General features: G+C 38.8%; 1 protein-coding gene and 1 long non-coding RNA gene across 3 annotated transcripts; one reads left to right on the top strand and one right to left on the bottom strand.

Moving 5' to 3' along the window:
* The first annotated feature begins 1,254 nt into the window (after nt 1-1,254).
* LOC109144284 lies at nt 1,255-9,586 on the top strand. Its single transcript, XR_005601902.1, has 2 exons — nt 1,255-2,702; nt 5,137-9,586. It is a non-coding gene; the product is annotated as an uncharacterized LOC109144284 (long non-coding RNA).
* TMEM62 (transmembrane protein 62) lies at nt 8,471-27,095 on the bottom strand. 2 transcript variants are annotated; one of them, XM_039551825.1, is made up of 14 exons: nt 27,003-27,095; nt 23,086-23,197; nt 22,059-22,196; nt 20,972-21,017; nt 19,617-19,758; nt 19,293-19,417; nt 19,027-19,149; nt 18,021-18,176; nt 16,409-16,568; nt 14,755-14,868; nt 13,736-13,820; nt 12,091-12,195; nt 11,227-11,345; nt 8,471-10,333 (listed from the first exon to the last, which is right to left on the bottom strand). In XM_039551825.1, the coding sequence occupies exons 3-14, from the start codon at nt 22,096-22,098 to the stop codon at nt 10,007-10,009; spliced, it is 1,542 nt and encodes a 513-aa protein (XP_039407759.1). In that variant the 5' UTR covers nt 22,099-22,196; nt 23,086-23,197; nt 27,003-27,095; the 3' UTR covers nt 8,471-10,006. The 2 variants fall into 2 exon arrangements, with proteins under 2 accessions (XP_039407759.1, XP_020439259.1); XM_020583670.2 differs by lacking the exons at nt 19,617-19,758; nt 23,086-23,197; nt 27,003-27,095 and having other exon boundaries at nt 22,059-22,090.
* Between the last annotated feature and the right edge of the window lie 3 nt (nt 27,096-27,098).

The raw sequence follows: 27,098 nt of genomic DNA on the forward strand, positions 1-27,098 counted from the left end.
CAGGAATGCAATGATTTATGCTCGAAATGAGTGATACGTTCTTGACGTGATTTTGACAGTCACCACCTACAGCACTTGCAAATATTTAATGGGTGTTGTCCCAAGCACAGGCTCATCACCTGGCTGGTGTGTGACACCCCTTCACACACCATGGTGAAGCATTCCTATTTCTTTATTGTATTCTGTGCAAAGGAGGAAATTAGGGGGCAACCCACAAACGTCTCACCATCATCAAAACATTACACTATTTACACATTTTAGCAAACAAAGGCATCAGCATTCATTGGTTACAGTTGACATAGTTTTTTCATTAATTAGTACTCAGAACCTTATTTGCCAGTTCTATCTCTTGCTTCTCAAGCTAATTATTCCACATGTGCAATACTTCCAGTCCATTTGGGGATCTGTTTTGACTTGGTAGTCAGGGGGTTGGTGGTTGCAGTCTCCCCTGACAGGATTACCTTTCCCCCAGTTACTGCTCAGTCCTGAATTCAGTGCTGAATTCACTGCAGGGGCTCTCATCCAGACAGCCCATTTATTTTGGGGTTGTGTTTCCTTTTCCTTAAAACAAAGGATTAGCCATGACTACAAGTTTCACACTGCAGTTGCTTAATCATAACTGCCTAGCTATAGTTACTCATTGACAACAAAAAAACTGCAAAGTTTGATTCAAATCTTGAGGGACTAGATATCATCAGGAACAATTTCCAATAAGTCATTTGTATGCAGCCACACAGTTTTGGTCATTACTAGTATAGATGTGTACCATTCCCATGCTCGATTGTCTCAGTGCCCAGGAACTTCTCTAGGAATTTTTAACTTACTAGTGTAAGTTTTCCCTGACAGTCCTATCTGGCTAATAATTTTAGAATATAACTATTGTTTTTTTTCCCAGATAATTGCAATAAAAATTCCATTTCTAGAATTTAAAGTCTCTAATAACAAAGGTATTTCCATTTTGCCATATAGAACATATTTCCACAGATCTGTCTTGTCCATTTCTCTGTATTGTATCATTATATCCCTTGTTTTCAGAGGACTTGAAACCTAATTCATTTACAATTCCATCAGCATGCAACCTGAGACTTCAATCAAAGTTAGTTCAGGTGTAGGGTGATCCTTTTTTACTCTTCTCAATCTTTGCATTCCAGACTTAAGTGAAGTTTTCTTATTAGAATTCCTGTTCTAAATTCAGGTGTATCTTTATAATAATCTCCCAGATTTCATTAGTTTTACTGGTGTTTGTCTGTCACCTTGGAGAGGTGTAGAAACTCTCAAAACATGCTGCCTGATGACAGAAGTAGCTTTGCAGACAGTTGACCTTCTGTTCCCTCAGTAACTTCTCCTGGCTCTGAAGTTTTTGGCCTAACAATGCTCTTTTACCATCTCAAGAGGGAACTTTGTAGAAATGAATCACCATTACCAAGTTTGACTAGCAGAACCCAAGCCAAATGGGAGTGATGTGATTAAGTATGTCTTCAAAAGCAAGGAACAGAAAAGGGAACAGATAATTATCCTAAATATTTTAGGATCCCACTACTACATTTAGACATTAACACATTTATTTAGAGAATAGGATTGTTCATTACTTCTTCTGATTAACAGATGATTGGTTTTGGTTTTACTTTGTTTGCCTTTGAGAGAAATGTTTCCAAAAGGCCAGCTCAGCTGAACTGTCCACAGAACGGGTTATGAGTGAGTCACTACCTAGGCCAAACTGAATGGAATCCAACCACTAGGAAAGAAACACTATGCAAGAAAATTTTGTGTGCTGTGGAAAGTAAGACAGGTATCAAAATTGCTTAAATTTTTTGTGAGCAATATGAAAACCAATCCTTTCATTTCCTAGTGCTGGAACTGGCCCTGACTGAAGGAAGCATGCAGTGACAGATACCATAAACTTTGAAGGAAAGACACTTGCAGTATAGCATTGGATTGTCTAAAATAATAGTAAATACCTGTATATTTCAAAAGAGAGTTCAGCTATGAACTGTGGTGAATTTGTGTTGTATGAACATGAGAAGGCAATCATAAAAATAACCATTGTTGTCCATTTTTCAGCTGCAAAACTGGGGACTGGTTCACTTTCAGCTAGATTGTGAATCCAGCTGTTGTCCCTAAAAGTGGGATTTGTCACCCAATGTGCAGTAGGCCAATCTCACACACAGAGCTGAGGTATTTGTTTATTTCATACTTATGCAAAGATAGGTTTTGGGTGGTAAATCCACAGTTAGCGCAGCAGTTCTCAAAACTTCACGTGACTTACACTTTTTAGCAAACAAGGAAATCAATGGTCTGTTGGCTGCAAGTTACCTAATTCTTTTATTAATTAGTGTTCTACCATCTGTGGGTTCAATGCAAGAAGCCAATTCACACACAGAGTAGAGATACTTATTTCATGTCTGTGCAGAGAGGAGTGATGGGTGGTGGATCCTCAAAGCCAGCACACCCTTGGTATGCCAGGTACTTGTTTTTATACACTTGGAACATTAAAAGTTGTCATTTCCCATATGGGTAGCTACCTAAAGCTGTAGTCAATGGCTTTGCTTTTTTTAAGTTCTTTTGCCTGTCCTGTACAATACTTAGTGAATTTTTAACCTTTTCTTGGTACTTTATTTCAGCACCACTGCAATAGAAGCCAAAATTTTTATGCAGTAAAATAAATTTGGTCATAGTTGGCAAATGAAGACAGAAAGCATCAGGTGAGCTAAATTCTATGAATTCCTGCATATTGACGTATTAGATAAATAACTGTTGTGAAAGTTGAGCAATGCAGGCTTGTAAGGCTTATTAATTGGTGTGTATATTAGAATGAGAGGCAGCAGGAAACACAATGATCCTAGGCACTACTGAAAAGGTGTTGAAATGTTACTTTCCTTTCCAAAGTAATGGGCAAAAGCCTCAGTCTAATATATTCATGTTTCCGGAGATACATGTGTTTGTCCAAAGTCCAAAGTTTATTCTTTTCATTAATATTTGCTGAAAAGCTACTTCAGAGCAAGCTCATCCCTGGCACCATGAGTTGACACACCTTCCAGGAGTAATTGTCCTCTAGAAAGTTATTTTTCACAACTGGAACAAAATATGATGAAATAATATTCCCAGCACTATTATTTTTACAGGAATTGCTTAGTAATCCACACAAGTCAGGAGTCTATTAAGAGCTGTGATGTGAGGGGTGATTCAGAGTGAGATCATGCTGAGATACTGATTCCTTACCATAATAAAGGCAGCTTGATTGCAGTAGCATTCCTGTAGTTAGGTAAGCTATGGAGGGCAATACAAGTTCTAGCAGCATTAGTCAAATGGCTTTAAGAAAAAAAGATAGGGACAAAGTATGCCTCTACCCCATACCCCCGTGTGTGTTTAGTATTGTCACAGAAGTATTTCTTTACTTGTGAATCCTGGTTCATGTTACCTCTTAAGAATAAACAAAAGCTAAAGGGAGAAGATTCCTTAAATCAAGTACCATCAGTTACAAAAAATATAGATTTTTTTTTTCATCTTGTCCTAATTTCTTAATATGTATAATGGTGTGGCTCTTCAGCTGTCATATATTTTGTACTGTGAGAGGTGTCATTTAACAAAGGCTGACAAATAAGTGGTAACAAAAATCCAGTGTGCTTTGGATGTTGCTTCTCATGATAATTAGTCCATATGCTCAGTCCTTCTCTTCTTTTGGGTCAGTGGGTTTCCTGAGTTGGAATTACCTTTAGCCAGTCAGAGCCAATTTCAGTACAGTTGCTGATTTGTCTTTATTAGTTTCTTCCTTATCTTGGGAGCTCTGCCAGATGTTCTTGTGGCCTGTAAACTCTTCATTCTTTGTGTCCACTATCAGTAGTACATTCTCCCCAAGCTTTGCTAACTTCCCACTATGTCTGAGATCAAGCATGTCAAGTCCTAAACTTTAAGGAGGCCAATAAGTACTTTGTCTTTCTAACCACCTGGGCATCACTTAGAGCTTGCTTGTTAGCTGCTATCTGTTTTATGGATTAAATCTTCTTTTGTGTTGATTAGGCTTGAAAATATACAAATATCAAATATCAAAGAAGATCCTTTCATAGAAAATTTTTACATATTTCACACTTTACAACAATAAGGCAGGACCTTGTTTCATAACCCCCTTCTGATTCCCACTAACTCTCTGGGCAAATTGTTAATTATTTCTTTCTCTTGAGATGTCAGCATCATAATCAGTCTCTTCCCTTTTATCTCATTGTTTTAGTTTCCCTTTATTGCATTCCACGTTCTTTAGGTTAAGCTGTTCTCCTTTTCCCAAAAACAGACCCATACATCTGTTTCTTATCTCCATCAACACAGCTGGTGGTGTTCCTTGAACAGGGTTCTGTACCTGGTGTACAAAGCCAGTGTCATGCCCAGAGCCAAGGTATTTGGTCTATTTTCACAAATATGGGTGCTAGGCAGTAATTCCACAAAGCCGGCTTGGAACACATGCATATTTATACATTTCAGATTTGCCCCTCTTTCTCTATAATACATACTCATTTTTATTCATAATTGACTGTCATCATCTTTGTGAACTAGTTCTGCATGTGCATAACTGCTCATCTTTTGAGTCAGTGGGTTTCTTGAGTCAGTGGGCCTTGAGTCCATGGTCATGATCGCCCACTGCCAGAATTACTTTTCCTCAGAGGACATAATTTCTGAGTCAAGGCAGTTCATCATCTTGTTTACCTTCTTGATTTAAGATGGGCCCCTTAGGACCTATTGGCTGGGGTCCTTGTTTTTTGTTCCTTTACTGATCTTTTCAGGTCATCTTGACTTTCTGGCATAAACCAGCAATTTTTCCACGTACACTGGACAGCAACTCTTGTAACTCATACAGCACTGGCGCAACTTCTGGGAAACAAGTACAGTCTTTTATACAGAAAGGTTTCAAGGAAAGAGTCATACAAACACTGACAAATAGTCACTTGTGCTTAATTACTGATGACTATGACAAAATTCCTAATGCACATGTGCAAATCTTGGTCCAGTTCATTATATTATCATTTACACAGACAAATTTTCTGGGGGGGGGTGTCTTTGTGTATTACAGTAATCTAACATAATTCTAAGTTATATTTTCATTCTATCAACTATCAAGTTACTATTTAAACTTATATTCTATTACAGCTTCTGCTTGAGCCTCTTTGAAAAATTGGTTGTCAACTAAATAAGGATTTATAGTATTCTGTTCCTGGGGCCTCTTCACATAGCATCCCGTTCCTGAGGACTCTTCACTGCTCCATTACTCCAGCCCCCATTGTTAAGGTTTCAAAACTGACCTATAGCTTCTGGGGGCTTTTTGTGAACTTTTATGCATTTCTAGCTTCATGTGACATCATGACCACAGTAAGGAAGTTCAGCTACAATCTTTAACAATAAACATTTGCAAAGGGTAATAAAATGTAAACAGTATTAGGCAGAGACACCTTTTTTCCTTATTTTTGGTTAAGCCAATCTTCTGCTTTATATTTATTAGTCTTGTGCATTCCCATTTCCATCCCATCTCCCTTTGTACCTTGAAGTATTGCTGTTGTCTGCCCTATATTTAATTTTCTTCCCTTCTGTTTTCTTACCCTCCATTTTCATCCCTTTCCTGTTTTTTTTTCTGTGTTTGTTTGTTTGTTTGTTTTTAGTTCATTTTAATTTTTGTCCTCCTTCTTTTTGGCTTCTTCATTGACAATGAGAAAAACATGGTGTTTTTCATAAGAGCACCTATTAGTGTTTGGTGCTAAGCTGTGTAGTTTAGTGTCAGGATTTCATGCAAAATGTCAGCAACACCATGAAAAGACCTTGCCAGCCCAGACATAAATGTTACTTACTGCAGTTTATAGTAGCTGTTGTTACAAAAGCTAAGAGACCTGAGGCAGATGCCTTTCAAATAGCTAATCTCTTTATTTAATATTTTAATGCATTGATTGTAGAAGAAGAAAATGCAGGATTACTTAGTCCTGTTTCTAACATTGCTGTTCTCTTCTGCTATACTACCTTTCTCTTTACTGGCTTCTCTTCACAGTTTTGTATCATCCCTAAATAGATTGCCAGGGAAGAAAAGAAGATCACAGACAGATGGCATTATCCTGCAATAAGAAATGGTAGCAGCAGCTGGAATGAGCTTCAAACTGAGAAAATACTTTGTGAGACAACTCAGAACTCTTTAGGAAAAGCACAGAAAGAAGCAGAAATAAGACAAGATGTTTTGGCCACACCAACACAGAATTTTACAACCAGAAGTATAGATTCAAAGTAGGAAGATAAAAAGTAGTGAAATTTAGTTTTGCTACAGCACTCTGGTCTGGGTAGTGTAAGAGTGGTGTATGTGGTAAGAGTGTTGTATGTGCAACAGACCCTATTCTCTGCAAGACAGCCAGCAGGAACCAAGAAACAAAGCTCCAGTGAGAAGTGAGAAAAAGATGACTCCATAAATCTGCAAAGTGAGAAAAAGATGACTCCATAAATCTGCAAAATGAGTGCAAAGCAGAGGAGCATAGGTCTATAAATCCATTAAACAAGGAGATAACACAAACACCTGATAAAGCCAAAGAAGAAATTTGCTTGACTTTTGTGCGAACCTTTAGTCCTTAGCCTAGTAAAATACGATCCCATAAGCCAGTTGCCCCTAGAGCATGGGTGGCAAAATAAATGGGTACTGTGCCTTTAAATGAAGGCAAGAAAATCTAGAGCCAATGAATGCAGGGGAATGCTGCTGTTCCAGGGTTTGGGGTGCATAAAAGCAGGTACTGGCACTGCAGGTATGCCAGCTCTGTGGATCCAGCACCCACTCTGCACACACAGGAAATACTCCTCTTGACTCTGTGTCAGTCAGCTTCCTGCACACCTGGTGAAAGAATCCTGGGACAGCAGGAGTTTTGGTGATCCAGATGGAACAGCCGCAGAGCCAGATCGTCCTGCTGGTCTCCAGCACGCACCGACCCTTTGATCAGGGACCCCACCAAATCCTCTCCAGCGTCGGGATGCTGCAACGCCTGAGAGAGGTATTTAAGTAAGGCAAACGGGGGTGCGGGGGAAGTGTATCAGCTTTCCTGGACCCCCGGAATTTTCTAGTTTGGTAAGTGCACTTTTGTTCCTTTTTCTTCTTAATTAAAGAAAAAAAAAAAATCAGCCTCCACATAAGCCACGCATGAATGCTCAGCGTGGGGGCTTAATCAATCAGTGGGTTCCAGTGGTGTGCAGTGCAGAGACTACTGGAAATCCCAACCTAAGGGTAAAAGCATATATTTAACAATGGGAACAAGTCAATCCACAATCCCCCCCACCCTGCAGCCCTCTAGGATGCATCCTGAAAAACTGGAAGAAGTTTGGGGGCGACACAATGACAAAAGACAGAAATATATTGTAATCAGTTGTGGCCAAATTATAAATTGGACAATGGTAAAAGATGGCCACAACTCAGAAGCTTGAAGTATGATACCATAGTGCGACTGATGCTGTTTTGCCAATGGGATGGGACACTGACCTCATCATGCTACAAGGAGTAGATCAGGAATGAAGGACACCAGAGGAACCACAGGCCAACAGAGGAGCAAATCTAGTTTTCTATGAAGGGTGGCTCCCAGATTTATCATAGTATCTTCATAGTTGTCAGAGGTTTGTCCAGCTATCAGTGGTTCATTTTAGTGAGTGGTGATGTGTTCTGTGAGATGGCCTGCATTTTATGAACCCCATTTATTTTGTTTGAATTTGAAGGGAAATATGCTGTGTTGTGGGTTTTGTTACTTATAGTTAACTAATACAGCCATTTGCCTGTGTGACAGGGACAGCTAAATTAGAAGCGCAGACTAGGGTCTACTCTGTCAGAACTACTAAGATATAAAGAATTAAGGCATTTCAAAGCACGTATTGGTAAATAAAATTCTCCTGTGTTAAAGTATATAGCTCAAGCAGGAAAGTTAGGATTTTCCTACTAAGATTGTAGAATACTGAAGAACTGTTTAAGAAGGGGAAATCTGAATTAACAAGAGACAAAGTAAGTTGTACCTGTCTTTTAGGCAACAAAATACTGCAATAGCAAAGTCAGTAGAGCATGAGGTCAGAGATGCTTCCTATGCAGGTTAGAGTTCTAAGCTTCTACAGTATTACAGTGCTCTTCACTGTGACAGCAGGCCAGTAGGATAGTCCCTTTCACTTAAAATTTACTATGTTATTCCTACATACATATAGAATTCACACCTTAACCAGGTTAGGGGCATGTGGTTCTTATTTGGCCTGTTGGAGCCAGGGATAATGCATCTACAAGAAAACATCTTCGCTTGCCACAGTAAGAATGGAATTGATAGATTTTTAGCAGAATTCCATCCGTCTACCAAATGCATCCCATGGAGCCAAACAGTAAGTATTTGATGGACTGTAAGATTTTTAAGCCCGCAGACGTGTGATTACATTGAAATTTGATTATGGCAATCAACTGCTAACACAACAAAAAAAGTCTCCTTTCAGAGCAGTCTTGTCATGGCGTATAGATATGAAATATTTTATTGCCACTTCTTATGCTCTCTAATCACATAGAGGTAATTTAATTGTGAAATGTCATTTTATTATCAGTTTTCCAGTAGTGCTTCTCATAAATAAATTTTGCACCCTGCCTCTAATTTTCTAACAGCTTTGCAAAACAAACTTATGTAGCAACAAATGACATTCAATATTCTCTTAACAGTGTATTTAACTTACGTAAATAGGAGCTCTTTCTCCTATTACATTATTAATCATTCAAGAACAGAAATTAAGGAATAGGAGAACTGTCACTTTTCAGAAATAACAAAAAGTCAATATTTTCTTCCAATTCATTTTCCTGTGTTCTACTGCAGTCACTACTGGTTTTTTCCGAAGGTGCTGTAAATAAGTTACCTCTCTTTTTTCTTGAGGAGCCATAAATAAATTACTGTAAAATTACCTAAAGTATTTTAAATGTTCCACTCACAGCAGGTCTTTTGTGAAGCAGTGCAGTGTTCTTTACAGATCAAGGCACCTCAGCTCTCCTGGCTCTGGATCATTGCATTCTTCATTAATGTAACTAACTGTTTATCATTTTTGGACTTAGAAAAAAATGAAAACAAAGAAATTAGTTCTCTTTGGTGCATTTGGCTGAGACCCAGAAACACAGCCCTGACCAGCTCAATTACAGACTTTATAGGCATCAGACCATATTATTCCTTCAGCCTCTCCCATCCTGAGGACATTGTCTCCATTCTTTGCTTTGAAGCTGAAAACCCACTGATAATTCACTGTCCTTTCACTAGTCATGTGTGGGAGAACTGGCAGCCTCAGTAGTGGAAAACGAAACTCCTTCCTTCCAGAGAGCGAGCTTGTTAGTTAGCCAACACTCCAGGGCAAGAGCAATAGGGCACAGCTCAGGTAAACATGAACACAAATACATATATACACACCTAATAGCCTGTAAGCTGCTCGTATACAGCATTATGAACTAAGTGTATGGGCATAGTACTCTGGCTGTGAAGGCCACTACAGCACCTTTGCAATCACTTGTACTTCATAAAGACATCTGGCCTAGTCTTGTAAAAACATGTGTCAACCCTGAAATAAAAGTTAAGGACAAATCTCATCAAGTTCTATGCTCATTTTTCCCAGCATTATAAAAATCAGGAATTTAATTAATTAAAAGTATTTTTCCATTCACGGTTGTAATAGGCAAACATTTCCATTTGTGAACCATATGGACATAGCCATCTCTGTGTCACTAGAATAACCTCATTGAAGAGATTATGACACAGTTTGCTGTATTGATGTATAATGTATGACTGTATTATATAACATGTATTAAACAGTATGTTGTATAATACAAGGAAGGTATATATAACATATTGTTGTACATGTACTATTTAATACAGTTCTGTAGCAGTGAAGGTGCAGCTTTGGGTCTTACCACCTAATGGTTGGGGTGTGTGTAATTCCAGCATCACAAAACAATAAGGTTGTACCTCAACAGTTTTTAAGACAGAATTTGGAGTAGTAATATTGTACTTCAGGAGCTCTGACAGTTTTTCATTTCTGTTATGTAAGTTCTGAGCTCTGATGATTTCAGTGTCCAGGTTTTATAAATCAGAGCTGAGGTCAGTGCCACCAGCCATGTTCTCATTGGGGAGAGGAAGAACGCCAAGGTGCCGTATGTTCGCTGCAGGAAATAGCAGGAATAGACCTGCCAGGCCAGGAGCAGTGCCATTGCCAGGTGAACAAGCACGGCCACGAGGCGCCGGACGTGACGGAGGTGGGAACGGAAGCTGTGGCCCTGGCATCGCAGCAACAGGCACCAGCACAGATAGGCCATCAATGGCAGGTTGAAAAACATCATCTGAAAGGAAGAGCAGAGAAAAACAAGACAGTGAGTAAGCCAAGGGTTCTGGGTAACATCTATGAAGGCTTGGAAAGATATGTGCACATAAAGCTGTTGCATTCTAAGGGGCTGAGTACAATTCCCAGAGATGGAATCTCAGGATGCACCTTTGAAGCTCTGCAGCTGATAGAGCTGCAACTGCCTGTGCCTCAGTCCCAGGCCAAGCATTCCCACCCATTCCCTTCCAGTAAGAGGCACTAACATGCATCTGACATTTCCTGGAGCTGCTTCAGGGAGCCAGACTTAGTAAAAAATTAGCATGGCAAAAACAGAAGGTCTGTATGTCTGACCCAGCTCACTGTGGTGTCACACTGGTACAAGGGAGACACCATGAAGAAGGAGACAACATGGGTTTGGTGGTTTGGTCCTTTAGCTTAAATGCCAAGGAATGACAACTTCTCTTTCAGATTAATGGGGAAACTACTCCTGGGAAAACTGGACTTACGTGTGCTTGGAGAGTGACACCTACTGATCTGAAGGGTTAAGGGTGCAAGGGCTGCCCTGGCCACTCAGTTTCTTTTGCTTAATCACTGTGTGTGAGCCGAGGGCAAAAATTTATAGAAAATTTAGAGTTGTAAATATGTAGAGATGACCTCTAATCCAGATATCCAAGGAGTCCAAAGCAACATCATTTTATTAGAGAAAGAGAAGTTTGTGAAAATAATGCACAGCCTCCTTCCTTTCTGCCCTTTAAATCTGCAGAAAGGTAAGAAAGACCTCTTGTAGTCAGGCATGGTCACTAATCTCTCTACTTCCAAGACTTCTTTCTTTATAAAACTATTTTTAAAAATTGGAAAAAAGTCCCAGAGAAAAAAAAGCAGTTTTTCAGCCTTTATTTTATAAATACATACCTGTAAAATCCCAACCACAAATGTCATACTGCCCTGTAAGAAGGAGCCACCAACAAACACCCCGAAGGAAAAACAGGCCCCCATCTGGCCATCTATCAGTTCACCTACAAACCATGGTCCTGCAAGAGAGGAAACCAAACACCACTATCAGGAAACACAACAGAGACACAGCCCTTTCCCACATGGCCCTTTGTACCCTGAGACTTCTCTTTTGCTTGTCCCTAGTAATCAGCCTCGTGTTTTCATATTCAGCAAACAGCAGTCTGGTGTAAAAATACCACAGGTATGACAGGGGGTTGTGGCATGTAATGAAAATACTTTTAAGTTAGTTTCATCTCTCTGACAATTTTCAACACCGTATATAACGTCTTCCTTATGAGAGAGGTGAAAAGGTGGATCCTTTCAAAGGGTAGCTTTTTCCCAGAATTACAGTAAGATATATGAAAAATGTGGCCACAAACAATTCCAGCCAGGCTCAGCACAGAAATTAAAATAGGCTGCTCTATGTTATGCATACTACACTGACTAACGAGAAAATAGCTATTTCAGTAACACGTTATCAGAGGAGAAGAAGCTCAGATTGTTAGCTCTGATGCTAACCATCAAAAAATAAGTGAAAACCAAACTAAAGTTAAAAATACTCATTTTGCTTTCAGAGTACATTACTTCAGGGGTTCTAAGTTAGGCTCTTACAAAGAAACCTTTAGTCTCTTTGTACATTAACTTTTAAAGTTCCACATAGATTTTATAATTTAAGTAGATTTTCCCCACTCTCCAAGATGTTAGAATTCTTAATTTTCATCGGGATCTGATGTGTAATTTCAAAACATTAATTTATGTCCTCCAGTACTCTAGGCTACTTACCCAGAATGGTGTATAAATTCAGAACCAGAACTGAGTAATAGAAGGTGTTTGTTTTACTGAAGACATGAAGGGAATACGAAGTCAGAGTAAGTAATCCTGGCTTTTCTAAACAGAGACAACATTTAAGAAAAATACACTTAATTTAGGTTGCAACACCTCCCCAGATATATATGTATGTAAAATACTGGTCTTTCTGAAACAAATCTGCACATTATTTACTCATTCTTTTAAATAAGAAACATAAAAATATTATTTGGTATGTCTACAGAAAAATGCAAAAGAGTGCATTACTATTACTGTGATAACTGAAAGTAAAGAACCAATAAATATAACAATCTGTATTAAAAACAGCAGAGGAACCTGCCATTCTAAAGGAATACACTTACTGTATGGACATAAAACTGAATGACCATTCTATACCCAGAAAATGAAGTTAGCTAGAATGAAAAGCATGGAGAAAGTATGTATTAAATGAAAACTAAGAGAATCAAAACAGTAACTCTGCAAACCCAGAAAGGCAGGTCACCATGGACTAGATTAATTGCATTTCTTTTGATTCAATCTACTTTAGTGAGATCTGATAGCAACTCAAAATTAAGGCTAGGCATTAAAATGACATTATTCTGACAAGTGTGTGGTGCTAACAGAAAAAAAGCAATATTAGCTCTCTAACTGAAGCAGACAATTCACATATCAAGAGAGCCTTCCTATCAAAGCTAGCTTGTAGAGTTACACCTGTTACGTGGCCTTCTCACAAAGAATTAACCTGCAGAGGGCAAGCTTCACCTCTGGAAATCAACAGCTGTAACAAACTTGTTCACTAATTTGTCAAACATTTGTCATGGTCCACATGGACCTAGCTGACCACAGAATCAGTTCTTTTAATATTTAGCTGCTGAGTTCCATAAAGGCAACTGAAAATCTGATCCTTTTCTATGTAAGCAGTTGCTGTAGTTACCTCAGGATGCTACATGGTTAGGAGTATAAAGGAAGGGACAAACGCTGACATGAATAGGAAGGGAGGTGGCTTCCAGAAAAATCTCATTAGTAAGGTGTGGTTCAAACAATTGTTTAAAGGATAAATGCCATGACCTTAATAGTAATAATTTTCATTTACTAAATCTATCACAAACAAAGTATCAAGTTATGACAGAAATGACCTTAATATTATTTTGAGAAAGACCCAATCCTGTTCATAATCTTTGCAAAAATTAACAAATATTATCTTTGCAGAAGGAAATCTGTTTCTTCACTCAGGCGAGAGAGAATTCTGTGACAACTGTAGTGAAGTAAACACACATACAGAACAAATACAAAACAAAACATTCCTTTCCCTGTGCATTGGATTCTTCAATGAGAAAATTAAAATAAAACCTTGGACTTCAGTCAACTGAATTTTTGTTTCAACAAAGATACCTGCTCAAGTTTCTAGTTTACTTTATTTGATATATTGGAGGTTTTCCAGGTTCCCTTAAAAGCACCACAGCAGCTTCTGAGAAACCAATCAAACCCCGCAGTAGCAGATGTGAAATGCATATGGTGATTAACAGCACAATTACTTACATGTTGTTAGCACACAGGTCAACAGTAAAAAGTTTAAGGGAAAACGGATCCACTAAAAACCACAGCAAACATTAGTTCATACCTTTGAGTACTGGCTTTTGGAGGTGTCTGAAAACAACAAGCAAGGTGATCTGAATCAGCACAATCAGTCCAAAGAGCACACGAGCCTGAAAAGACAGATTTGACTGTAAGCCAGCCCTGGAGTAGTAGCAGCCTTGGAGCATGCCTCATGGACACTGATAGATTTCTATTTGAATCACATATTCAAAGCTTTTCGGTGTCATTGAAATGAAGAATAAAAAGGAAACCTAAGGGTTTCTAAGTTGTTGGATTTGTATTGTACTGACTTGAATTCTGCTGAATGGCTGAAATAATAGACCTGAATCTTTAAAAAACAGGGTCTGTAAACACATCTATTGAAAAAGTGTAATTACACTTCCAAGGCAAAACGTCTGAGCACTGCACTGAAGAGAAATGCAGTTCATGACATTGTGTAGAAAGTGTGAGTGATTAACAAAGCTAAGATAATAATTTTGAGCCAATTACTACAATGAACCATAGCCATGTGGACTTTCTTATGTTGTTCTAGAAGTGCACCTAAACCATTATGATATGACATCCTTCTTTGCATGTACTGAGCTGTAACACATGTGGGTATGACCTGGAACTTCCTAAAGTTGATGGGGATTTTGCCCTCCACTTTGATGGATCTAGTTATAATGTCAGCAGCTGACAGTGAGAATATTCGAGCATTCTTGCCAGAAAACATATTGCAACAGATCACAGTGAATTTCTCTTTGATTTAATATTTCCTTTTTCTACTATCTCCAGTAGCCCCTTTGCAATTTCTTGCTTGCACAAAATGTGCGTATACTTTTGGCCAAAAATGGATAATTGGGACGTAGTCAACTGTTTGCATGGACCATTGCTGCACATTTGTGGTTGAAGTGGGAACTTGAGAAACTTCAAATGTTTTGGAATTCCAACAGAGTCATATCTGGAAAAGTAAAGTGCATTCAAGTCTACCAGGAATTAGGAAAATTCTTACGGCCGCTTGGGAAACCAACATAGAATAACAGCCGTTTTGCTGAAAGTACTTACTAGAACATAGTGGTCACTGAGAAGAATAACAGACGGCCAAAAGTCAAATCTAAGAGAGAGATTTTCTTCCATACCAAATAAATGGCCCTGTGTGCCAATTCTTCCTGAAGCATCCTAGATTGATATAAAATGAGAGCAATTACATGCCAGTAATACAAAAAACTGTCTAGTTAAAGTTCCTAATTATCATTGCAGCTTTTCCTGTATTAAATTCTACCTTCAAAGGATTACTTACAGTCAATTCTGCAGTTTCAAGTAAATTGGTGATTATAAAATCAGAATCTGAAAGTTCTACATATGAAGAAGAGCTGGTCAGAGATTCAGCAACTTACAGAAGACTGTGACTGTTTACTGCCCCCCTGTCCAATTGTTTTCTGAAAGTTCAATTCTAGGTAATAGCCCATACTAAAATATTTTGAAGTTTTGTTGTGCTTAATTTCTGGTGTATTTGCCATAAACTCACATAGATATATGAGTATTTGTTTATTGTTTATTGTCATTTATTCAGCACTTTGAGCACAGTGTTCCAGGTGTGGCCTGACAAGCACTCAGTAGAGCAGGAAGCGACTTACCTTGGCTGGTGATGCCCTTGTGGATGCACCCCGGCATCCAGTTGGTTTTCTCTGCTGCACCATGCACTGCTCATTCACAGTGAGCTTGTGGGCCACCAAGACACTGAGGTCTCTTTTCACAGAGCTGCTCCCCAGCCAGACAGATCACAGCCTGTGCTGCACTTTGGGATTATGTTTTCCTGCGTGCAAGTCCTTACACTTCTCCTTGATGAACTCCATAATGTTCTTCTTGGCCCACAATTTGCCCTCAGTCAATTTGTGTTGGCTCTTCCCAGTCATGTGCTTCATCTGACTTGCGATACAAGGATTTGTTTCCTAATTTTCCCCGGGACTGAACTAAGACTGATGGACCTGCAATTTCCTGGATCCTCCTTTAAGCCCTTCTTTGTAGACAGGAGTGTCATTAGCCTTCTGCTAGTTTTCTGGGATGTCCCCTGATCTCCACAACTTCTCCAAGACTATGGAGAGTTGCCTCACAATGATGTCAACCAGGTCTCCTAACACTCTGGGGTGGAAACTGTCAGGGGCCATTGATCTGTAGGATCAAGCTCCTGCGACAGGTCTCACACCAACTCTTCCTTCACTGACAGTGGGTCTCTGTATCAACCTTGATCCTTGTTCCCAAGGCCTGAGGCCCAACACTGCTGGTAAAGACAGAGGTGAAGAAAGTGTTGAGAACCTCTGCCTTTTCAGCATTGTTGGTGACTAATTCACCTCTGCTGTTTAACACCAGGCCAGTATTTTCCTTCTGTTTCTGCTTGTTGTTTATAAACTCTAAGAACCCTTTCTTGTAATTTTTGACATTTCTGGCCAATTTCAAGTCAAGTTTGCTCTTTTGTTATGTCTTATTTTATTTCTTATGAAAAATAATGTTTCTTTAGCCCAGCAGCTTTATGAATATTTTGGTGCTTAGCCGTCAGTGTTTAGTCCTTTATTAAGTCCTTTGGTTTTGTAATCAGACAGATGTGAAACTAAGCCTGTTATCATGTATTTTGTTCCTAGTTATGTGAGGCAAGAGGGTGATGGAGAAGCCATGACAAGAAAATAAAATTCAATACAAAGAATGCCAACCAGTACCTTACCTGTACAGTGACATCTATGTGATGGAACCCTTCACTGTAGTTTTGTGGGCTCCACTTTAGCACATAGAGAGGGCCAGACACCTGATGTGCATTCCCCAGGTGAACTCCATCTATGAAGACTTTGACAGAAATAATGACAGAAGGAGAGAATGCCAGAATTCTAAGGAGTAAATAGAGAGCAAAATAAACAGATTTGTTACAGAACTTGCAGATATGTTATTACTTCAATAAAAGAAAGTCCCTAAAGGTTAAGCTACCTTGTAATAAAGAGTTCAAAAGATTTAGAAATTAAAACAGTGAAATATCTGTAGGCTAATGGTAACATGGTAGCTCTTTCCTACAGTTAAAAAAAAGTAGTTCTGTATAACACTACACAAAAGAACAGGATAGAAAACTGGCTGTGGAACAGACAAAAAGGTGGCAGAGATTTTAAGGTCCTGGCAGAAATAATTTTAGAACTCTTTCTTCAAAACATTTGCTAACACAAGTGGGATGCATCCTCCAGCACACATAGACACATAACCAAACACTTGTAGATGGCTTCATTAAAAATTGCCAGGGTCTCTCTCTCTAAAGTCCTTTGTTACTGGGAGTGGGTTTCTTTCCTTTTTTTTTTTTTTCTTTTTGCTAGTCAGAATATAACCTCTCAGAGTTTGTAACTGCATTTAAGAGAAATGGAGTAGAATGCAAGACTGATATTACAGATCTCAGATACCAACAAATGTACTGTCACTTGGCAGTGCTTATATTCATAGAAACAGTGATACTAATACACACTCAAAATACTGCACATATGATTCCTTTCATTTCTGGTAGTACAAAAGGCATTTCAGAGCATGTTTTAGTCAAATGAAGGAGTTTCATACAGCTATGGTGAACAATTCTACCAGTTCATATATGTAATATAATCATGAGAGTGTTCAGGTAAGGTTCTGAATAGGAAACTGGAAAGTAATTAGGACACTTAGTAGGATACTGGTCCCTAACTGAAAAATTCGACAAACTTCTTTTGATTGTAACTCTATGTATGCAGTATTTCAAGCAGATTGGTCTAACAGCAAATATAAAATATTGAAAAGGGCCTAGAAATTTGAAATATAAATGTAAAAATTAAATGGATAAGGTAAAACTGGAAAGATAGATTTAAAACCAGTATGAAAATTGGCAGAGGTTTCTCTTTTTTTAATATATATAAAGCATGTAGAATTGACAAGACAAGAAGCTAAGAAGTCTAAAGTGAATAGAGAAAACATTTAGAAAAATAGACAAAATCCTGAAATCAGCAGAGTCGATGTGAACATGTGAGATGAATAACAGATTAATCTATGCATATTGATTACATATTAATTCATTTTAATTATATATTAATCAATCAGCTTTGTTTACCTAAAGTTCAAACTGACTTAAGGGGAAATAACTGAATAATTAAAACAAACATGAATTACTACTATACAATCTTTTTATCACAGGTATGATACAAAGAGACCTCTCTGGAACAATCTTCCAGAGAAAAGTGAATTCTGAGAACAGTAGACGCATATTTAAAAAAAGGTTTTGTGTATATACATATAAATATAGTTAAATACTGTGAAATCGAGACATTACAGGGTACCTGATATGAGTGGAATAAAGAATTTTGACTAGTGGTTCATGAGTAGAACTGCTGTAAAGGAAGGATTTGGGATTGGTGATGAGAACCACAGGCCACTCTTCAAAGTTAAGATCTGCGAAGCTGAGGAGGTCGTGGTCAAACGCAAGGATCCGGTACCTATAATGAAAGGTAAAAGATTTTGTTAATACAAACTGATGTGTGAAGATTGATTCCCATGCTTCTCAAGTTCCCAAACAGAACCTGGCTTTATTTTCCATTTATTCTCTTCTGTAGTTGATCTTACATTTGCCAACTCTGCTGTATTAACTGTACAGTTGCTTATCTCTGATGAGGTTAATTTTTATAATAAATCATGGAAGCAGTACTCAAAGTTCCAAGTGTGAAGATCTATGGAATTTTGCACATGAATCAGATGGATGAACATTATATTAAAGAATTCAAATATAATGTACATTTCCACAGTGTCTGTGTGGGCACTCCAGTTAAGGACAAAGGCCCCAGTGTGCTCTTTCCCTGTATGCACACCGGTATCTTTCTTTGGATTACTGCAGAATAAAAGCTAAAATACTACTATACACTCCATATAGCATCAGACACTTTTTGATATGTTGGTAAAGTAACATTTCTCAGGTGGACTATTTCTGTGTCAAGAATTCTAACAGCTAGTGCAGAGCATGTGTATTTTGAAGCAGTGATGCTGAATTTTATTACAATTTCTTCATCTACATTTTAATACTAAACACATACTAAGGGCACATTTAGATGTCCCTATTTTAATTTCTACATATCAAGAATGAATAAAAAATTATTTAATTTATTATCACACTGTTGGTATGGGGGGAAAATCCCAAACATATACACAAAGCCTTTTTTCAAAAGCATTAATAGTAATAACCAGTCAGGCTGATCTCATGCTTCTTTCAAATTCACTGCACAGCATAAAAGGGAATCACAGTACAGCAAGGTAGGCTTCATATAATAATTTGCTCATATGGGCTTTACTTACCTCCTATTATCCATCCAGTCTCCCAATTCAAGTTCCAGAGTGCCACCACGGTGCCGACTGTGCAAGACTGGCATCAGCCCACCCATTGTATGGAGATGTCCACATAAATAGGCCGTGGCAGAACTAAGAAAAGAATGTAAGAATTGTGATTATTGGGGTGGGAAGGAAATATCACTGCAGAAAACCTGAAAGGTGATAGATAAGCATGTGAAGAGAGGCAGGAAATGTACTTCAGGCTGAAAACATACAGGATAAGAAGATCTTACCTCATTAATGTTCGTATTCCAGGGGATGGGGAGATGATTGTTGAGGTGGGATAATGGCCAAACCAGATAGTATGGTTGCTGTGTAGACTTTCTGTTCCCATCAAAGACAGCTCTGCCATTTGATTCTGAAACAGGCAGGTGACAAATCCATTTTGCTAAATAAATGTCTCATATGCATAATAACTGAAAAATGTAAACACTCTTTTAGATGAACACAAATCTTTCAAACAATTCTTCTACATAAAAAAACCCTCCAAACCTCCAAATAAACCACTACAGAAATAAAACAGCCAGCAAAATGGAATGCAAAGACTTATACAATACCATGTTTAAAATCCCAAAAAAATTATAGGGTCTCTTAGGGCCTGGGCTGAGTGTAGCATCCACGCAGATGAATGAATAGTTCCCAAAAGAGGTAGTGTGGATGTAATGGAAAGAGCCATCTTTACGCCAGGCAGAGTATTTCCTTACAAAATAAAATGGAAGTACTGACGTTAGGAAAGCTTGTAACCATGACAAACATACATTGCTTTCTCTCCTTCCATTAACAACAGGTAATTTCACTATTTCTGACTTATAAAATTGAAGTGCTTTTGATAGTTTATGCTAGATGGGAATTGTACATATCTTCCACTGGCAAAGACATAACACTTCAACTAACATTACCACCTAAATTGTTCTATTAAGGATTAAATTCTGTAACTAAAATGATTGTGAGTTAATCTGAGAATCACTAACATTCATTAAGTTTAATTTTTTTTTAAACTTTATTTTGGGGCTTTGGGTTGGGCTTTTGTGTGTGTATTTGGTTTTTTTGAGTTGTTCCAGTTTTGTTTCACTCCCTGCATGATATGTGGAAGCTGAAACATTCCTGAGTTCAGATGATGGGTATAGTTTGAACACAGTCATCCAGAAATCAGTTCATGTCCCTGTTCCTCCACCAATCAGAACAATAAAATTGCCAGAAAGGTTGACCTGAATAGAATACAAGCCAATATATTAAAAACAAGTTTCCAATACTTCTAATGCCATAAAAACCCTTTCACAATATTTTTTTTGAAGTTAACATTATCTGTATGAACATCATCAGCTTCAATGAAATTTCTTCCTTTAGTCCCACTTTGAGTATGTGTAACAGTTGATTAATCCTCTGCTAATGCTGTGAACATGTAAGAGTAACCTATGTTTTTGTGTAAAAATATTGCATTTCAATACAACCCACTCCATTCTTTAATTTTAAATGCATGATGAAAAACAAAATGTGGTATTGAATAACTGTTTTCCCTAGCTTCTATTTTTATTTCTGCCAACAATTTTTATAATTTTAATATTTTTTATATTATTTATTTTTTTATATATTAAAAAATCAACTCCATTTCAGTCTTCCATCTTCTCTCTCCTAGAGTGTGACTAAAAAATTTGGAGACATGGACAGATTAACACACTCAATTACAAAACACAGAAGGATAAGAGATAAGAAAACTGCACAAAGAATTCTCTATTTTCTCAATTGATTCTGCTCCACTAACTGACAATGCAAAAGACAGAGGGAATAGTAGATATGATCCTGGGCTATAGGATAGTCAGTGAAAAAGTATATATGTGATAACTGAAAACAGAATATTGTTTAGTGAATTTGACCTTGAATATAGCAGCACCTGTATGGTAAATAAAAGTACCTGTAATAATTCTGAACACTATCCAGGCGTGGAATGTTGAATGAATCTGTAAGGGAGAAAAAAAGGAAATAAAGAAACTTTCAGATCAAATTGATCATTGGCCCTTGTATCTAACTAGGTAATGTTGAGATAAAGCAGTCTCAGCAGGTGCTCAAGAACTACTTTCTTTAAAATGTGTGATTGACAAGCAGACCGTCTAGCTGTGCAGAGGTGACATATACTCAATGAAGTTAAATGGCAATGGTTTTCTCATTTAAGTTTCAATTCAAAGATAAAGGCATTGCAGCAATATAAATTGTTATTTAGTGGCTAAAAGCTAAATCTGTCTCCATTTTGACTACAGAGCTTTTCAGACGCTTTTTTGGACTGGGTGCATGCTCTGTAAGTAAGATTTAACTCATTTGCAGAAAATAAAGTTGCCATAGCATCAGAGAACAGTGTGTGTAGAACAGACATCAGCTGGGGGAGGTCTGTACTGCAACTCCATTAATGCTGGTAACAGAAGCCTAATAGGACATATGGTTATATATGACAAAGCATGCACTTTCTCCCCCCAGTGCTCGGCTTTCTAGTTCTGCCCTTCCTGTAACAGCCTGTTTATACAGCCTACAAGATTGTCAGCTTGTGTTTGAATGCTTAGAATGTGGCAACAACTGATGGATATAAACTCCCATGAGTCCCTTCTATTCAAAAGGGACCAAATTTCCTTTAGCTGCTGGACATTTGACACCTTTTAAACTTAAACCTGTGAGGGGGAAGTCTATGAAAAGTAAATGGAAACAATTTCTTCAGTATGGTAAGGTTACAGTTTGCCCCTCCATTAAATAATGTGGTATATAACATAATGATGTGGAAACTAACATCTGAAGTCACGTTCTACCACTTGCCAGGCAAGAGACTCTTAATTCTCTGGTACTAAAACTCCAGTAAGAGCTTGCAAACAAAGTGTGTCCTCAATAGACATGTGCATCGCAAGCCCTTCTCCTGATTCATGACTACTAACACACTAGTGAGTACTAACACTTTACTTCTATATTCTGTGATCTGCAATCACAGGAAAGACAGAAATGTTTCCTTTTCCTCTTACCATGATTCCCTTTGATGTCTATCCACTTGGTTTTTTCCATGACCCTTGATCTCTTCAGGATTGACTGGTAAGTTTTCCACTCATCTTCCACCTGCTCAGATCCCAGTTTATCTCTTGTCTTAGCATCTGTCAGATCACCTGAAAGTGTACAAAGGTGAGATATAACTAGAGGCCTACACAGCTTATACAAATACTGTAACTAGACAAGCATGCCATCCCTGCCTCCAAGTTTAAGTTGCTGCAGGCCTGGGTGCATTCTGGATGTTCCTGTATCTGGTCCACAAGGTCAGGGTAAATGCCTTCTAATGCAGATGCAGCAGCCTCATCAGACATCCATCAACCACATCACTGCAGCACTTTTACTAATTAGATAAGTAACTCTCTGTAGAAACAAAACTTCAGGTCTAGCATTAAGATTCTAAAGCCTTGCATACAGTAATGGCTCAAAGTCTTTTTGATTTACTTGTCAAAACTTAATCCATTTCAATAGCAAGGTGTCAAATGAAGTGGCAAGGCTTATTTCACCTCTCTTGGTATGATATGTTCAAATGGAAACCAGCAATAAATCTTACATTACTTCAAAGGTGAATTGCATACAAATAAGCAGGGATTGTTCTGAGCGAGGAACTGTCTCCTAATGACTAACCACACACATTGCTCACTTCTGTAATTTCAAACACAAAGAATGTAGAATCATTACCAGGACAAGAGGGAAGGTAGCTGCTAGCAAGGACTAAGTTGCAGCAACACATATTGGGAAAAAAATAGCTATCTTACACAATTGCGTCTGTTACATATAAAACACACTAAACTCACTGAAGAAACTGAATGCTGAAGAAAAAAGAATTCTCTTGTTGAGAAGTTATTCTTTTCAGCTTCTAGCAGTCTCACTTCAGCTGCAATTCCATTTCCATTGCTTAAAATACCTTAATGCTTTAAAATTCTCTCTTGAGATCCTAGAATTTTGCCAATTCCTGCTCCTTTGACAGTATACTCATCAGGAAATTCACACCTTTCAATTGCTTACCTGTTGCTAGAACAAGTGCAGGCTGAATTACATCAATTGTTTCAGAACAGAACTTTTCAAAGTCAGGAGCTCGTTTAGGATCCCGAAATTTGCTGATATGAATATCTGACACCTGCAAAAGAGAAGAATGAAACACTGCCCCAAGTAGAGGGTTATTGCTACCCACATTGTTCTGCAAAGCCAATACACGTAAGAATGCAACGTAAGAGCAGTCACAGTGATTCATATCAGTATAAGGGATACAGGGAAAAACAGGAGTGGGTGACTGGGGAAAAACAAAAGCAGAACAAGAAAATGATATTGCAACTCTAACCCCTAAAATCACATTTACATCAAGAAAATTTCCTTACAACTAAGGGCATACAATAATATGAGGAAATACTTAGCTATCCACAGTAAGTTGTGATGACTGCGAGTGGCCTGTTGCCTTTCAAATTCTTTGAGTTTCTGTGCAACACAGTGGTTTTGCTGCAAGTAAGAATACAAAGTAGTTCTGCAAAGCCATAGGTTAAAGCTACCTAGAACTTGAAATATACTGAAAATGTATTTTGTACCTGTGGTGACATTTCCAGTAGCTGAGTGAAAAGATTTTTAACATTCTATCCATGCACTTTAATGGAGCTAACGAGTGTTTTTAGAGTCCATTGCACGTGCCTTCAAGAAGGTAAAGATTGCCCAAGAACTGATGATGTGACTTGTATGTAACTGTAAAAGATGCTGTTCATTTCTGAATCAGTCAAAGCCCTCACATCAGAAGAGCCATTTGGGGAGAATAAGGAAAGTAAGATTTCTCTATTTTTTTACATTGCGGCTTTTCAGTACTGTACACAAAAAATCTTGGGTGAATGGTTTCAATTCCACTTCCCATTCCACTTCAGTCAATCAATTAATTAATTGTCCTCGTTGGTTTAAACAAATGGTATTTGATGCTCAAAAAACAGTAAGCACATGCTCATGGCCATCTGACAATATCACTTGGAAAGAAAAACACTAACTTTTACATTCAGTTTAATAAACCTGTTCTCGTAAAGCTTCTAGTTTTTTGGAAAATCCAGATAAAATATCTTGGAGAAAAATTATTTACTTCTACTTATTCAGTCATCTGTATAGAAAGAATTTATTACTTGAATACAGTATTTAATTCTGCTTAGGAAAATCCCCCATTTGGAATTACATGGAATTTTTGCCTGGATCAGAATTACATGCTAAAGAAGGCAAACACTTTTAGATACAACTTTATCTTCACTTTCATTGATGCATTCAAACTAGAGTGAAGCAAAGAACACAGCAAAACTACCTCAACACATCAAACCTCATTTAATCATTGACAAGGATACAACTTGTTTTGCTTCTTTTCAGCCTGTGGATTTGCAATTAATTTATCTCAGCAATCAGAGAAAATCAAAACTTCTACAATCTTCATTCTTGAGAAAAAACACTCTTACAAGAAAGCTTACTCCTGCTCTACCAATAACTACAGCAGATGTAAATTTCCAACCTTACAGCAGAAAGTGGTTGGGAAGCCTGATTTCCTACAATGACCTTCCCACTTTTCTTCCCCATATTATGATATGAGTTTAAGATTTCAAAAAGGTTTAACTTGTCATCTAAGAGTTACAGTGTCCAGGGACTTCTGAGAGCTGGGACTAAGTTTCTGTCATCATTAACAGCCATGACATATGAAGATCTCAGAAGTGGAGTTTTTTCCTTTTTTTTTTTTAATTTTTAATTCACTTTAGATGATATCCCAATAAAAGGAAAGACATTGGGCAAGATGAGAAGCTTGTAATGCTCTTACTTAATTTCCAAAATATAGGTGAAAGCCAGCTTGCTGCTTTTTCCCCTCCCTCTGACTGATATGGATACTTGACCTCTCATTGCATCATCGGCAGTTACTTTCATTAAAATGGGTTGGAAGAGATTTAGGGGTGAGGAGAAATCCCCATTAACATTCTTTATCTAGCAAAGACGTGGTTCAGGACAGGCAGGCATTAACAAGGGAGAATTACAAGGTCTAGAGCAACAGTAGAATGCATCCAGCTGGCAGAAATGGGAGAAATAATTATAAGCTTGTCAAATATTGAACTAGAGTGTCTATTTGGCACTGGGTGAGAGAGGAAATTCTGCTACAATAAAGGTGAACGAGCCATTAATAGAAGATTAAAGTAAAAAGACTGTGATTTAGTTCAGTTTAAGGAGAGATAGTCCTGTGGATGGGAAGAAAAACAAGGCAGGAGCTGTTGTGGGCAGAACTGACCATCTTGAGCTCTATCCAATTACCTAGGCTAGACCTATGGAGTCACCACGGAGTCTGAAGCCTGTTTCCCACAACATCATCAGGCACAGGGCTGGATTTGGTGCTTGATTAGTTTCCAAGTTAGGTCAATGATAAAGCAGCTGTTAAAGAGCATGTCTGAAAGAGAACATAACCACTTGAAAGTAAAGCCAAGTCTCAAATTAGCTTTACTGTGACCTATCCTTGGGAGAACTCCACTTGAATTGACACAGCCAGAGAGAACTTGGCAAGAGAAACACGGGCCTGTGCATGCTGCTTGTCAGTATAGCTCTGCAGCTGCAATATGCTGCTGTATCTGACTCTTCACAAGAGAGCTACTCAGGATGGGGGCTTTCCTTACATTAATTCACGCATATCTCTCATCTTGAAATCTACTCTGCAGTAAAAATAAGCCTTAAGTCACTTAAGGAAAAAATATTGAAAAAAAACAACACCACAATTGGAGAGAACCACAGGACTAATATATGCCAGCTCATTCACTAAGAGCACTACCTGCAGCTAATAGTCAGGCAAAATGTTCTTGAGATTGAGAATGAAAACAAAACAGTAAAAGCAGCTGGTGTTTAGAAGGAAATGCACAGCAACCCCTGTGACATCTCAGCCACAGATGAACTACAAGTATGTAAACAGCTCTGTGGCTAGTTCTACAGTAAGTGCTTTCAGGAATGCTCTGGGGAGAAGAGTCAGAAGAGGCCACAGAAACACTAAGATGTCACAATTTGCTTCCAGGACTATGCCAGGTCAACCTGGATTTTATGTTTAACCTGAAAACAAAGCTGTGTACATTTAACTGTCTGAATACTGGCCCAGTACCTTCTGTTGCTATAAATCAGTAACGCTATTTTCTCAGCCACACAACTTTTCCGAGTTTTTGGATGGGGAAAGGGACAGGCAGAGCCTGCATTTCTCTCTGGGATATTAGATAATACCGCATCAGGTACTGATGCAATGTATAGGGTAGTGTAATAATTAGGTGATTTTTTAATTACCCACTTCCACTACACGCATCAGATCTGATAAGGAAACTTCTCTGTCCAACCATCCAGGAGCCACTCTGGCAGTCACACTCGCACCACCTGAGCTGGGACCGAGGTCCTTCGCAGCTACACCCCACACACCCACGGTCAGACCAGGTTTCCTTACCAGCTCAGCCCCAGGCTTCCCATAGCAGGGTCTAAGACTTCGGGATCCTTAAAATAATTTAATTTTGGTGCAATAACTAACAAAATAACAGTTCGAGTCGGGTACATCTGAGAAGGGGTCCCAAAGAAAGGAATCCCCGGGCTTTTATACCCTCACAGGCTGAGAGGAGGAAAGTCTGGGGGCTGCGTGCTCCTGCTGTCTCTGAGTGTCCGGTCCCCTGGCTGGGCCACAGGTCCCCATGCCCCGTGCCCTTCGCTGTGTAAAGGGTGACAGGTCACGGCCTTTCGCCTCCGGCTGCCGCCCCCCAGAGCTCAGCCTGCAGCTCGCACTGCAGCTGCACATCGAGCTGCCGGCACGGAACATACTCCTCAACGCGACCTTTCGGGCAGCCTGGCAAAACACCTGTAACCTGCGCTTGACTGCGCGCCCCCGCTGTGCCCGCGGCTCGGCCGCCCCTCGCCCGCCCGGCCCCGCTCACCTGCACGACCCACAGCAGGCTGGCGGCGGCCGCCCCGGGCGCGGGCTGCGGGGCCCAGCGGCGGCGCTGCCCCGGGCCCGGCGGCGCCCCCGGCGG

This window comes from Corvus cornix, chromosome 5 (genome assembly GCF_000738735.6).
Source record: "Corvus cornix cornix isolate S_Up_H32 chromosome 5, ASM73873v5, whole genome shotgun sequence".
Taxonomy (NCBI): Eukaryota; Metazoa; Chordata; class Aves; order Passeriformes; family Corvidae; genus Corvus; species Corvus cornix.